The sequence below is a fragment of the Quercus robur genome, chromosome 9, assembly GCF_932294415.1.
Source record: "Quercus robur chromosome 9, dhQueRobu3.1, whole genome shotgun sequence".
NCBI classification, from domain to species: Eukaryota; Viridiplantae; Streptophyta; class Magnoliopsida; order Fagales; family Fagaceae; genus Quercus; species Quercus robur.
The window spans coordinates 8,487,068-8,500,823 of NC_065542.1; the positions used below are offsets into that span (position 1 = coordinate 8,487,068).

General features: G+C 41.1%; 2 protein-coding genes across 2 annotated transcripts; both read right to left on the bottom strand.

Moving 5' to 3' along the window:
* Window positions 1-5,925: 5,925 nt before the first annotated feature.
* Window positions 5,926-7,932, bottom strand: LOC126700672 (uncharacterized). The gene has a single exon (XM_050398883.1). It carries the CDS (start codon window positions 7,930-7,932, stop codon window positions 5,926-5,928), a length of 2,007 nt encoding a protein of 668 aa, XP_050254840.1.
* Window positions 7,933-10,552: 2,620 nt separating this feature from the next.
* LOC126699324 (ubiquitin-60S ribosomal protein L40-1) lies at window positions 10,553-13,026 on the bottom strand. The gene is made up of 5 exons (XM_050397071.1): window positions 12,848-13,026; window positions 12,632-12,718; window positions 11,609-11,711; window positions 10,972-11,038; window positions 10,553-10,831 (listed from the first exon to the last, which is right to left on the bottom strand). The coding sequence occupies exons 1-5, from the start codon at window positions 12,948-12,950 to the stop codon at window positions 10,805-10,807; spliced, it is 387 nt and encodes a 128-aa protein (XP_050253028.1). The 5' UTR covers window positions 12,951-13,026; the 3' UTR covers window positions 10,553-10,804.
* Window positions 13,027-13,756: the final 730 nt, after the last annotated feature.

Sequence of the window (13,756 nt, forward strand, 5' to 3'; positions counted from 1 at the left end):
ACGGGATGGAGAAAGTGGATTCAGGGAAGAACGCGAAGAACTCAGATATGAAGAAGTCACCCTGTGTTTTCTCTCTTTATATAGGGGACGAAGAAGAGGGTATGTGACACATTCAAATCCCCAGGGAAATCCAGAGTATAACGCGTCGCTTCGTTCTCCCACACCATCAGTAACCGCTACATCCAGAAGGTCTCGTAAATGGTAAAAGATTAAAGGCACGTTGCAGATAACCACGCGGCATAACGGCAACGTACGTAAATCTGGGAAAAACGGCTCGTAGACCGGCGCATTCCTCGGGGAGGTGAAGAGTCACCAACGTTGATCAAGGGCCGAATTAAATGAGCCGCAGTTAAGGCTCGGAGTTACCGAAACCCACCTCTCCAACCAGGACGTTGGACAGCAGGGTTTCGAGGGGCTATTGTGGGGCCCAAGAGTCTATGGGCCCGGCTCGCTCACTTATAGGGAGTCCACAGGCCCCCAAACTAAAGGAGGCCAGGGCCCAAGCCCAAAAGTAGTGAGCTCGATATGGCTCAAAGACACGTCCGAGGACCACTTCGTCCTCGGAAAGCCCAGAACCCCACTGACGAAAATGGGATACAGGCGAGCTTGAGAGGTCAGAAAATATCTCATGGAAATAGTCCTTAATACCCTTCCTTGACATGACACTGTCCCTAACAGAGCCGGGATCTTAGGCTTTATGGATCATCTCCAGCTAATTTGGGACTAGACTGATGGGACAGATATCTGTCCCGGAAAGATCGACCCTACGCGTGGACGAAGGACAACTAACGTAGGCTAGTATAAAAGAGAATGTTATGTGACCAAAGGAGGGACTCCCATCTGGCTTCTGGAGAAAGACTTGATGAAAGTGAGGGTCTGGATAAGACACGCCGGACATCACCTAAAATCCCACCGATGGGTGACCGGGAACAGCGCCCTCACGCCTCGGATCATATCCGAGGAGCCAAATCCTCCTAGATACAAGATTGAAGGGCCTGAATATCCAGCCCGAAGCTCTTCCTCATGTCGGTATGCCTGTAGTCCGGCCCGAGATGCCGCCCCGCGACCCAACGCTGGCCTTTTTTTAAGCCCACTCTCTACAAATATCATTGTGAGGGATTTTCCTTGCGCGAGCCCAACAACGTTGATGGGCCGCTGAAGATTTTGTGTCCCTACATATATATATATATACATTTTGTCTTTTTTAATAATTTACCATTCAAATTACCATTTTTATAAATACTAACTAAATGTTCAACTTTTCCAAAAAACATATTTTAAATTTATACTAAACGTTCAATTTTTTCAAAAAAACTCAATTTTATACCATATTTTTGAAAAAGGCCTGTTAAAAAAAAAACTGAAACATACTCACCCCAATCACTGCATTTTTCTTTTTCTTTTTCTTTTTTGCTTTCTTTTAAAAAATAAAAATTCCTACCTGTTTTGATTATGCCACAATGGGACGTCTTTCTACTGGAAGTACGATCATCATAGTTTCCAATTTTCTGTGACTGCTCTTGGAGACATGGACTTCTCAAATTATGAAAAAGGTCGAGAGAGAGAGAGAGAGAGAGAAAAAAAAAAGTGTGTAAATTTGATCTGACTTCTGAGTGAGCCAGTGAGGGACACCAAGGCAGATCAGACATAAATATCTGCGGTCACATCAGCACATCTTTATGCCTTTTCCTTTTTACCCCATTATAAGTTTTTGTAACCTATAGAACCAAGTTTTTTTTTTTTTTTTTTGGGTAAACTGGAATAACATTAAACTAAGAAGAAAGAACAGCCAAGGCTGTACACGGTCTTGGGTGATAAACTCCCAACATATCAGCATTCAAAAGAGATAAAAGAGTGGAAGGAGGGGTTACAAAAAACATCTCCACATCACATCTAGCAGAACCCATACGAGCCAAGGCATCCGCACAACAATTAGCCTCCCTAAAGCAGTGCACAATCTGAACCTGAGGCAGTTGCAGCAGCAAGTCCCTACAATCATCCACAAGAATAGAGAAGTCTCCATTAGTGCAAGCATTATTTGAAATTAAAGACACTGCTGCAATGGCATCAAGCTCAACAACCACGGCTTGGGCCTGCATATCCAGACAGAGCAGCAAGCCTTCCCTCAAGGCCCATAATTCAGCTGCCAAGCAAGAAGTGGCTGCACAAGTTTTAGCAAAACCACCAATGCATTGGCCCCTAGAATCACGGATAATCCCCCCACCACCAGCTAAACCAGACGAGCCAAGAAAGGAGCCATCGGTATTAAGCTTCCACCAGCCATCAGGGGGTTTCAGCCACTTAACCAACCTTGGGACTTTGGTTTTTCTCTTCCTCGGATCAGCAATGCAGTAAAAAAATTCCCTGGTTTGCATCTCCACCTTCTGCACATCATTGGAAATCGTGCAATGTGAGCCAAAAACCTTTCTATTTCGCTGCAGCCAAAGATACCAGATACCCAGCAGGAAGAACAAACACCAAGGGTAGTCCTTATCACTAGTCAACAGCGTGCTATTCGAGTTTATGCGTAACCAATCTAGGAAGTTACCTTCAAAAGACTGCCATAAGGTAGAGGGGCAGTTAGCTTGTCTCCAAAATCCTTGGGCCACAGGACAATCCCGCAAAACATGCACAATGGTTTCATCAGGGTCCAAGCAGCTACTACAACCCCCTAGGCCATCAATCCCCCTATGACCAAGAACTGCATTGACTGGCAGACTATGATGATAGCACTTCCAAAGAAAGAATTTAATCTTGGCCAGAATACAAATCTTCCAAAGCCACTTACCATTGAAATCCTGGACTCTTAAATCTTCATTAATTGCTAAAAGATAAGCACTTTTAGTTTCAAATTCCCCATTAGCACTCGAAACCCAGCACCGTTGGTCGCCTCTCCTAGCAGATCTTCGAATTGGAGTGGCCTTAATGGCCTTTAGCACATCATCAGGCAGAACAAACGAAATGTTATCAAAAGACCAGGTGCCATTGAGCATCACATCAGTAACTTTAATCTCTTGTTCCCCTCTATTAAGAGGACCCTCAATCAGGGAGCGAATATTCCCTTCATTAAGCCATCTATCATGCCAAAAATTCAGCATACTGTTATTCCCAATGATCCATTTAGATCCCTTATCAAATAGGGGCTTACCCTTTTTAATGGCTGCCCAAACACACGACTGGTTCCCTTTCCTGTTATGAGTCCTTAATATGTATTTCATCTTCAGGACTTTAGCCCACCCTGCATTCTCGGAAGTCTCCATCCTCCAACACAGCTTCGCAGCCAAAGTGAGATTTCTCCCCTTCGCACTTTGAACACCCAATCCCCCTCGATTCTTGGGTTTCGTAACTTTCTCCCAGCCTATCATATGCATTTTTTTCTTCTCCTCTGTTGATCCCCAGATAAAGTTTCGGTTAAGTCTATCAAGTCCATTTAGAACTCTAGAAGGCAAAAAACAGCCTTGCATCACATACGAAGGAATCGCTGAAGTAACTGATTGAGTAAGAACAACCCTCCCTGCCATAGACAACAGACTTGCTTTCCACCCCTGAAGCTTAGTTTGGACTCTCTCCACAACAAAGTCAAAATCATGTGACGTAGACCCAGGGTGTTTAAGGGGGAAGCCTAAATATTTACCGAGGTTGGGAGTAGATCTCATACCAAGCACCTCACACATCTCTTCCCGCTCCTCATGCCTCACATTTGGGGAAAAATAAATCTTTGACTTAGCCAAGCTTACCTTCTGCCCAGAGAGCTCACAAAACGTGTCAAGAGTTTCCTTCACATTACAGCAGTTTTTCATATCCGCCTTAGCAAAAAGAACTAGATCATCCGCAAAAAACAGGTGGGAGAAGGCCGGACCATTTCTGGAAGCTTTAACAGGATCCCAAAGATTTTCTTCACATTTCAAATCAATCAAGAAACCAAGCATCTCCATGCAAATAATAAATAAATACGGGGACAGCGGGTCACCCTGACGAATACCCCGAGAAGGCAAAAAGGAATCCAATTTCCCACCATTGAGCAACACAGAAATGGAAGAGGTGGAAACACAGCTAAGAATCAACTTTGTGAGGGAATCAGGAAAATTGTACAAATGAAGCATATCCCTTACAAAGTGCCACTCTAATCGATCATAGGCTTTCTCAAGGTCTATTTTGATGGCCATGTAACCCATTTGCCCTCTCTTCCCACTGATGGTGTGAATGATTTCTTGGGCAATAATCATGTTGTCCAAACCCAGTCTACCAGGCACAAAGGCCGTTTGGAGAGGAGAAATGAGGTTGGGCAGTAAGGAACGCAATCTCTTCACTATGATCTTCGTTACAATTTTGTAAACCGTGTTGCAAAGACTAATGGGCCTAAAAGCCGCCAAGCAATCCGCCCCAGGTCTCTTAGGAATTAAAGAGATCAAGGTTTCGTTAAGGTGACCTGGCATAACCGAAGTAGCAAAGATTACTTTTACTTCCTTAATAACATTGTCCCCTACGACATTCCAACAGGCTTGGAAAAAGCCAGCATGCAATCCGTCAGGCCCTAGGGCCTTTAGGGGCATTAAGCTCCATAACCCTTCCTTAATTTCTTTGCTGGTTGGTTCAACTTCCAGCTCAGTAACATCTTCCTGGGTGAGGCCTTTTGACCAGCGGGGGATGACCCAAGGCTTCCAAGGAACACTGACACTATCGGATGAGAAGAGACCAATAAACCCAGACCTGACAAGCTCGGCAATCTCCTGATGATCATGGACCCAATTACCCTGGTTATCCTGAAGAGAGGAAATTCTATTTCTCTTCCGTCTGATAAGAGTCGAGATGTGGAAGAACTTGGTGTTTCTATCACCTTGGATTAGCCAATTATACCTAGATTTCACCGACCAAAATTCTTCCTCTTGCTTGAGGATATCCAAAAACTCTCTTTGCAGTTGATTCTCAAATCTGAGCAAAGCCTCACTAGGTCTATTAGCAATGTTGGCCTGCACCCCGCACAGCCTGGCTACAACCCTGTTCTTCTTATGAAAGATATTGCCAAAAACTTCTTTATTCCAGGATATGACATCCCTAGTAAACTTCTCTACATTGGGTTTAAGGCTCAAATCCTCAGCCCATGTGGCAGTGACAAATTCAGGAAAAGCCGGATGAGACAACCACATGGGCTGGAAGCGGAAGGGTCTAATTAACCTTGTGCCCTCGGGGGCCTCCAAACTAAGCAAAACAGGGCAATGGTCTGAATGGGTACGGGCCAGGTGATTAACTGAGGCTTCAGGGTACAAACCCCTCCAATCACAATTGGCGAAAGCCCTATCCAGCCTCTCTTGGATGTAATGACCCGTCTCTCTTTTATTAACCCAAGTGTACTGAGGCCCATGAAAGCCCAAATCCACCATCCCACAATTATCTAAGCAATCTTTAAAAAGCTGGACTCTCCTAGAATTTAGTGGGTTTCCCCCTTGTTTATCATTACAAGACAGAAGCTCATTAAAATCCCCCACCATAAGCCAGGGAAGTTGATGCATACTAGCAATAGAAGTAAGATTATTCCATAACAATTTACGTTCAGCTAATCTAGGACTTGCATAAATGGAAGATAAAATCCAGGTAAGATTTGAGTCAAGTACCTTAACTGTGACATGTATCTCCTGTTCTGTCTTAGCAAGCTGCGTAACCTCCACCACGTCTGACTTCCATAACACCCAGATGCCTCCTGAGTATCCAATGGTATCAGCACGTAACGCTCCGTCAAAAGGGAGTCTATCCGTAATGGCTTTTGCCCTCTCTCCACCCACTCTTGTTTCCGTAACAACAACAATTGCAGGGGAGTGCCTATCCAGTAAATCCGACAAAACACTGTGAAAACGGGGATTCAAAGCTCCCCTACAATTCCAAAAAATGATATTCATTGGGGAATTTGAAAGGATCACGGACTCTGCTTCATGCAGATTCAAAGTCTCCGACCTGAGCAGACACCTCCATCCCATCTCCCTCAGCCGTTTCCTGGGCAATTCTACCCCTTCCACCACAGCCAGCATGTGCTCCAGGATCCCCAATACTTGCTCCCGAGAGCTGACCAACAGATTGAAGAATTGAAGGACGACCTTGACCACTGCCATGGAAATCTCGTTTCCCCAACACCTCACTGCCCCTGCTTCTGCAATCCACATTTTCCTTTCCATGCAGTCTTCCACCTGGCTTAATTCGTTCAAGCTTCGCTCCAGAGATAGCGGCGACAGAGCTCTCCACCCGAAAATCCTTGCCTCTGCTCTGGTTGGTTTGTCCGATGGAAATATCCACCAAGGGTGGTCCCACTCCATCCATGCCGGATCTGTCAAGGGCAGAGAGCCCTCTCGGATGCTTACTGGTGTCACCGGGAAGATGAACTTCCAAGCTTCCATCTCTTCTTTGCTGTACCAGCCCCAAATCATCGTTGGACTGGCTTTGATTTACGCCAACATCCTTGGCGACAAAACCAGCACTTTTCCTTGCCTCAAGATTCCCCATTTGCACTTTTGATCTACTTCCATGTTGCCTTCCACTTCGTTTAGCCTCTGCCGAATCAGAATTTCTGATTTTTTCCTTAGAACCCTTCCCCACTAAAGGCTCTTTCCCATCCGAATTAATTTTTTGGGGAGAGCTTCCACTGCCAAACTCAAAAGGGGGCAAGGGAGGTTGAGTGACAACACAGCCTTGCTGGTTGGGGAGCTGAGAAGACCCCACGGACCTACCAGCTGATGGGACAACTCCCTGCCTGCTGCCCACAGACCCCACAACGTCCCTTCCATCTCTCCTCGAGCTACCCACTCCTCTTTGAGCCATCCCATACACAGACCTATCAGGCGGAGCCTTTGAGGATTGCGCATAGACCCCTGATGTCATAGCATGGTTTGAAGATGGGCTATTGTCCTGGCCATGATATCCAGCGCGACTTCCCTTATTATTGGGCCTAACATTACGTTTCCTAACAAGCATCCAAGGCCCAAACTCACTCTTACCCTCCTCATCAGCCTTTCCCGCCTCCTGCGAAACCTGGTCGCCTTCACCTGCGCTAACATTTTCCACATTCAAAGACTCCGCCTCCCCATGAGCTTCCATAGTCGGAGCTTTAATCATCTGAGGACACCCCTCCTTGCGATGTCCTACCCTACCGCATGCGAAGCACAGAGAGCGCACTCCTTCATATTGAATCTCCTGAACCAACCCCTCCAAAAGGATTTGGTTTATCAATGGCTTGCCAAGATCGATCTGGACACAGATTCTAGCATACCGTCCTCTTGCCTCGGACGCAGTGTTTGAGTCAATCCTTAAAACCGGACCGATTGCATTTCCAATCTCCTTCAGGGCGGCCAGCTCATAATACTCAAAGGGAAGCTCAGGTAGTCTGATCCAGACAGCCACAAGACTGCACGACGCCTTGGTTGGTTTGAAATTAGGTTCCCATCTCCGTAAAGATAGGAAATTTTCTCCGATAAACCAGGGCCCGCCATTAAGAACATTGTTATAATCTTCCACAAGACCAAACCTCATGAGGAAGTAATCCTTGCCCAAGTCTACACAATCCAACCTACCCGTCGGTTTCCAGAGACTCATAACTCTGTTTCGAAGGAAATGGAAACCCACAGTGCGTCCAACAACTTTAACTATGAGAGCAAAAGCCCACTTCGACCTGATCTGCTTCCTCATTTCTGAGGAAAGCGTCACTGCTAATAACCCATTGTGGAGACCCTCAACATCCATCCTTGGCTCGTCCGAGACAGTCTCCTCAGCGTTGAGGTTAAAAGCCTGAGCAAAAGCTCCAGGCATCTCCCCTACGAGTTTATCCTTATAGGAGACGTTAGTCCTAAAGGCAGAGCCCATGGCTGCCTCCTTTACCTTCTTAGTGCTGCGCTGAAGCTCAGCTTCCTCCTCTAAAGACCTCTCTCTCACAGAAAACTCACACTCCATTTTTTTCTTTCTCTAACCTACTACTAACCTATAGAACCAAGTTGCAGCACCATTTTAGAGCATTTCTAATAGTTTAGGAAAAGGGAAATAATCTCTATAAGAGAGAATAAGAACCAAAAAATGATCTTTAATGGATTTTTTAAATTATGATTTTTTTTTGGCTCATAAACAATAACTCATCAAATCTGATAGGTTACTATATTTTAGTAAAAAAATAAAATTAAATAAAAAATTAGCAAAATAAGGAGTGGGGATAGGGGTATGGGAATATGTGTGTTAAAAAATAAATAAATAATGAATGAAAAAATAATATTTAAATAAGATAGAGAAATAATTGAAATCTGTTGAAAGATGTATTTAAAAAAGTAAGTAGGTAAAAGATAAATGTCATTGTTTACTGTCTAAACAGTATAAAAATATAGAGAAACCGTTGAAAATACTCTTAAGCATCCTCACCAACCTTTTGGCCAGTGAACGAGAGAGTTTAATCAACTTGTGTTATTTGTAATTAGGATCTGTTTCTTTCATTGTTCATTTACAAAATGAGCCTGATTTACCTTATTAAAAATCATTGTTTTTATGTGGAAGATATGGTATAGGGTTTTGTATGTTAAAATTGAACTAATGAGTGTTAGATGTAAATATACTGTTGTTATCTGCAATCAGTAGGATGAATCTCTTGATCATTTGATTCTTCATTACTCATTTGCAAGAGCAATTTGGTGGAGCTCAAACATAGCATTAAGAACGAACGCGAGAACTATTGGATAACAAGTTGGCTAGAACAGTTTGAAAGGGAAACTTCAACAGAGAAAGATGCCATGATAATGTTGGGGACAGTTTCATACTTTCATTACCCCTGTGGACCCTACGGTTTCATAGAAATTAGATTCTTCATAAAGGCAAAAAGATACACCGATTTAGAAATTTTGTTAATGTCAAAATTTTCTGTTGGCAGGTACAAAGAAGCATTGACAAAGAACCAAGTCATGAGAACCAATCTATCAAAAACAGAAAAAGAGTCATGATAAACAAAATAGTCGTCACAAGACTCCCAAAAAGGAAAAGCAAAGCAATGGAAGCCTGGTAATGGAGACAGAGAAGGGCAAAATGGAATTGGATTTGTGGCAAGGTCTAGACAGACCCAAAAAAATATTTTTGCTGGCAATGTTAGCTCCAACACTGATTGTAGAAAAAAGATTTAAGTAGCTGGCTGTAAGGGAGGCAATGATTCAAGGAAGAAGTATGAGTTTCAAAATTGACAGGGCGCAACCAAATTTAAGGATATGAAAGATGAATCAGGAAGGGGCGTCAACTTGTGATTTTGCTGTACCCAGGAATGTCGCAGAAGAAGCTTCTTCTATTCTAGCTAGAATTGCGGTACTTCTAGCTATGGACCCTAAGCTGTAGACGGAGAAGAAAGAGAACCAATCCCACATCATTGCAAATCCTTAGTTGAATCAATTCAAGATCTCCATCTGGTCAGATTTGTTAACATTTAAATTTTACGTTCATAAGTGAGTTTAGAAAAACAAAAAAGATAAAACTAGCCTCTGGGCTTGACAAGATGAAAAAGGAGTAAAATAATAACTTAAGGGCAAGAGAAGATGAAAGCTCCAGAGAGAATAAAACGAGGGACTGGTCATTTAGGCTTTGTTTGGTTAAGTGTAAAATATTTTCAGGTGAAAATATTTTTGTAAAAGGAAAATATTTTCAAGTGTTTGGTTGCCTTCCAAAAAATACTTTGAAAAATATTTTCTATTGTTTGGTTGTATTGTTGAAAATGCTCTAGAAAACCCATTTTTATCATGTTTCTCACATTTTCTTATGATTCAAACAAATATTATTACATAGAATCAAAATATATAAACAACACAAGAAACAAAAATCAAAACAAAAAAATCAAAATCACAAGACTAATCGTGAGAGAGGGACAGAGAGAGATCGGTTCATAGGTGCGACCCGCCGGTGGATGATCGGTGATGAGAGAGGGGTGGATCAGTGATGAGGGAGAGGCCCGGCCCAAACGGCAGTGCCATCGATCTCAAACGTGGGCTAGTGGTCGGTGACGGCTAGATCGGTGATGTTGAGCGGTGATAGCTAGATCGGGAGAAGAAGCGTCAAGGAAGAAGAGAGAAAAAAAAAAAAAAAAAAAAGCTTGGCCGATGTGTGATCTAGGCGGTGGGGGCAGCACGATCTAGACTGGCCAGAGCTTGGCTGACCGGAGGAGTGTGCTCTCTGTGTGTGTGTGTGTGTGATTGTGAGGGCTGGAAACCATTTGAAGGTAAAATAGTAACTAAAATTGATTTCCAGCTTGAGAGGGATATTTTACAGTCAAAGCTGAAATTAATTTCCATTGACCCTATTTTCCTGTGCTTACCAAACACATGTAGGAGAGTAAAATGATTTCCTGAAACCCTTTTCAGCCATAACAAAGGGACCCTTAGAAGTATGATTCTTGAGAGCACGCAGGAAATTATAACTTTAAAATACTTGGAAAGTGAATATTTTTTCAACAGAATTCCAGGTCAAGGGCAATACATATTTTGCCTCAAAATCAAAGATCTCAAGCCCATACATATTTCCAATCATAAGAAGACACAAAACAGAAGCGCACATATAACCAAACAAAGTACCAGCTTTGATTTCAACATATCAAAAATGAAGAGCTCAACATAAATGCATATCCAATAGCCAAAAAAAGGTGCAAAACATATTAAAACAAAGTAACGTTTCAACATCTACGAAGGTATTGAGTTCAAAGCTACATGTCAAATTTCTGGTCTACTAGCAAACTCTTAATGCTACCATGGTTCAGAAACATTAAATGACCCACAACAATGGATAGCACTTCTTCCTCAAGATCAGCACTCTACTTGATCTTCTTCTTTGGCCTCAGCTGCAACACAAGTAACAAGCAAACGTTTTTTTTTTCATTTTACCACAAGAAAATATGGGGGAAGCAAGCAGAAATAACTCTAGAGAATAGCTACTGAAAATAATCAACCTAAAAGGATATAACAACAAAAATTGATATACCTGGTTGCTGTGTCCACACTTCTTCTTCCTGCAGTTGACAGCACGTGGGTGCAGGCGTGCATAACATCTGAACATCACACAAAATTGTTGGGAATTAAGCCTATGATTCTTCTATTGAATAATTAGGATTAGGAAAATCAGGAAAAAACTTAAAAGATACATGTTTTAATGACCACCAAAAATTTAAAAGATACATGTTTTGGTAACCACCAAAAATTTCAAAGATAAATGAGCAAAATTGATTGACATAAATTGTCGACAAACATTTTGATTCAGGGCCAAAGATGAGCTACCATCAATTACAAAAAAAATTCCTTATTATGAGGCAACTTGGGCTCTCAAAATTATTATATAAATTTAATAATGAAGATGGATTTATTAATCAATCATTTCAAATAAAAAAATAATTCAAAAAGTAAGTCGTATATCTAAAACACATTACTTTATTTTTCAAGATTAGAAATAGCTTTGTCTAAGTCAAGAGAACATCAAAATTATTTGATCATAAAGTACATTAACAACCATGACAAGTTTAAATGTTAGAAATGAATACCAAAAATAAAATATAACAGAGTTGATAAGCATAAGCAAAGCTCAATCAAACTTGCATTAAAATAACTGCAGATAACTATCTTACTTGCGGCAGATCATCTTATCTTGGTTGTATTTCCTAGCCAATTGCATCAAAGATGGCTCGATAATACCACCACGAAGCCTCAGAACAAGATGAAGAGTTGACTCTGCACAAGAGTTTACATTCAGATCAAACAATAGATAAGTCCAAAACACAAGATTTTAAAATCAACCACAAAACCAAACATGCAAATAGAATTCAGATAACGGGATTTAATTCAGTATGAAAATTTCTTAGAAGCTAAAAAAGGAAGAGATATTAACAATTCTTTTGAAAAATTATGTGAAACCTCATGTTTCTTTAAAACCAGGAGGGCAATGATCAATCTATCAAATTATACACACACACACAATGGGTCTTAAACCAACTAACTGACCCTTCAGCCATTTGTTATGGGAGAACGAGAATACCCAATGAGCTAGAGTTCATTGGCAAACTATCAACCATACCTTAAATTAGTTTGAGCTCATGTAGCCCTTCGAGTCATTTAACTGAACATAGACTTGGCACTCGCAGAACAAGGAGAACACAACTACAATTTGGCTTAAATTGTTTTAATGTGAAACCTCACGTTTCTTTACAACCAGGCTCACAATGATCAATCTATCAAATTATACACGCACCCAATGGGTCTCGAACCCACCACATGACACTTCAACCAATTGTTATGGGAGAAGAACACGCCCAATTAGCTATAGGCTTCCAGCCATTTAACTAAACAAAGGCTTAAATCGTTTTACACATTTTCCCAGCATCCAAACAAAAATATCGATTTGTGTTTGTGCTCATGTTCATTAGGTCATGTTAAATTATGAACTAAACAGCAATAAAATACCATATTTCACAATCTATAACTTGAATCTACACCTATTGGAATGCTCAAATTTCGTCTCCAACAAAACAGAGCCTCCAAATCCCAATCAATCAAATCACACACCATAGAAATGAAATATACACAAAGAAATAAGTCTACACAATTCTTTATTTCCTATTTTCTCGGCAACCAAACAGGGAGAACTAACTGACCTTTCTGGATGTTGTAATCGGCGAGAGTACGGCCATCCTCGAGCTGCTTCCCGGCGAAGATCAACCTCTGCTGGTCCGGTGGGATACCTAGAGACAACAAAGTTCAAAATCACAGCCGTTCAAATCTCAAACGATGATGAAAATAGCACCTTCCGATTCAAATTTAGGAAATGAATGAAAAATCGAAAAAGCGATTATCGTAGCGAAAGCTTTTACCTTCCTTGTCTTGGATCTTGGCCTTGACATTGTCGATGGTGTCGCTGGACTCGACCTCGAGAGTGATGGTCTTCCCGGTTAGGGTTTTCACGAAGATCTGCATATTTGCTCTCTCGCCCTCTCTCGCTCTGTGTGGGGTTTGGGGGTTTGGTGTTGGTTGTGAGGTTTATATACGTGGATATTAGGGTTTCGGTGGTGTAATGGGTGGTGTTTGGTTGCGACGTTTATTACGTTCTGGTTGGATTTTAAAGTGCCGTTCGGTTGGGTTTTTTGGGTTTTGTTTGTTTTTGAGGGTTGTGTGAACGTAGGAATGGGTTATGTGTTGTGGGCTTGGGTAAGAATGTGGCCTAGTAATTGGGCCTAATGTGTCAGATAGAAAAAATGTATCTAAGCATCCAATATCCCTTTGATAAATAAGTGTTACTGAATCAAAAAACATTTTTTTTTTTTTTTTGGGTATATCGTTTAAACATGGAATTTATCTTCTAGTTTAATTTGTGATGCTTAGTGTATGTTTGGTAACTATTTTTTTCTCTTATTTTCTGTTTCCAAAAATAATTTTCCATTTTTAAAACTAAAAAACTTGTTTGGTAACAAAAAATAGGCAGAAAATAAAAACTATTCTCAAAAATCAATTTGTGAAGGAGACTAAAAACATACATGCAAAAGATTATTTTCAGTTTTTAATTTTCAAAAGTCATTGAAAATACACATTTAATTTAATGAATCTATCTTATTTAATGAGTTAGCATTAAAGTTTAAATCTTAGTAACAACATATTTTAGTATTTTCTATTTTGTTTTCTTCAAACAACTATTTTTTTTTAATTTCAACTAACCAAACCTGTTTTTTATTTCAAAAATACAAGAAAATTGTTTTTTTTTTATATTCCCAAAACAAGTTTTTGAA

Coding starts and splice junctions, on each gene's coding strand:
- LOC126699324 (XM_050397071.1), bottom strand. CDS start 12,950: ATGCAGATCTTCGTGAAAACCCTAACCGGGAAGACCATCACTCTCGAG. Junction 11,712..12,631: donor CGATTACAACATCCAGAAAG/GTCAGTTAGTTC, acceptor ACTCTTGTGCAG/AGTCAACTCTTCATCTTGTT. Junction 11,039..11,608: donor GATAAGATGATCTGCCGCAA/GTAAGATAGTTA, acceptor TGTGATGTTCAG/ATGTTATGCACGCCTGCACC.
- LOC126700672 (XM_050398883.1), bottom strand. CDS start 7,932: ATGGAGTGTGAGTTTTCTGTGAGAGAGAGGTCTTTAGAGGAGGAAGCT.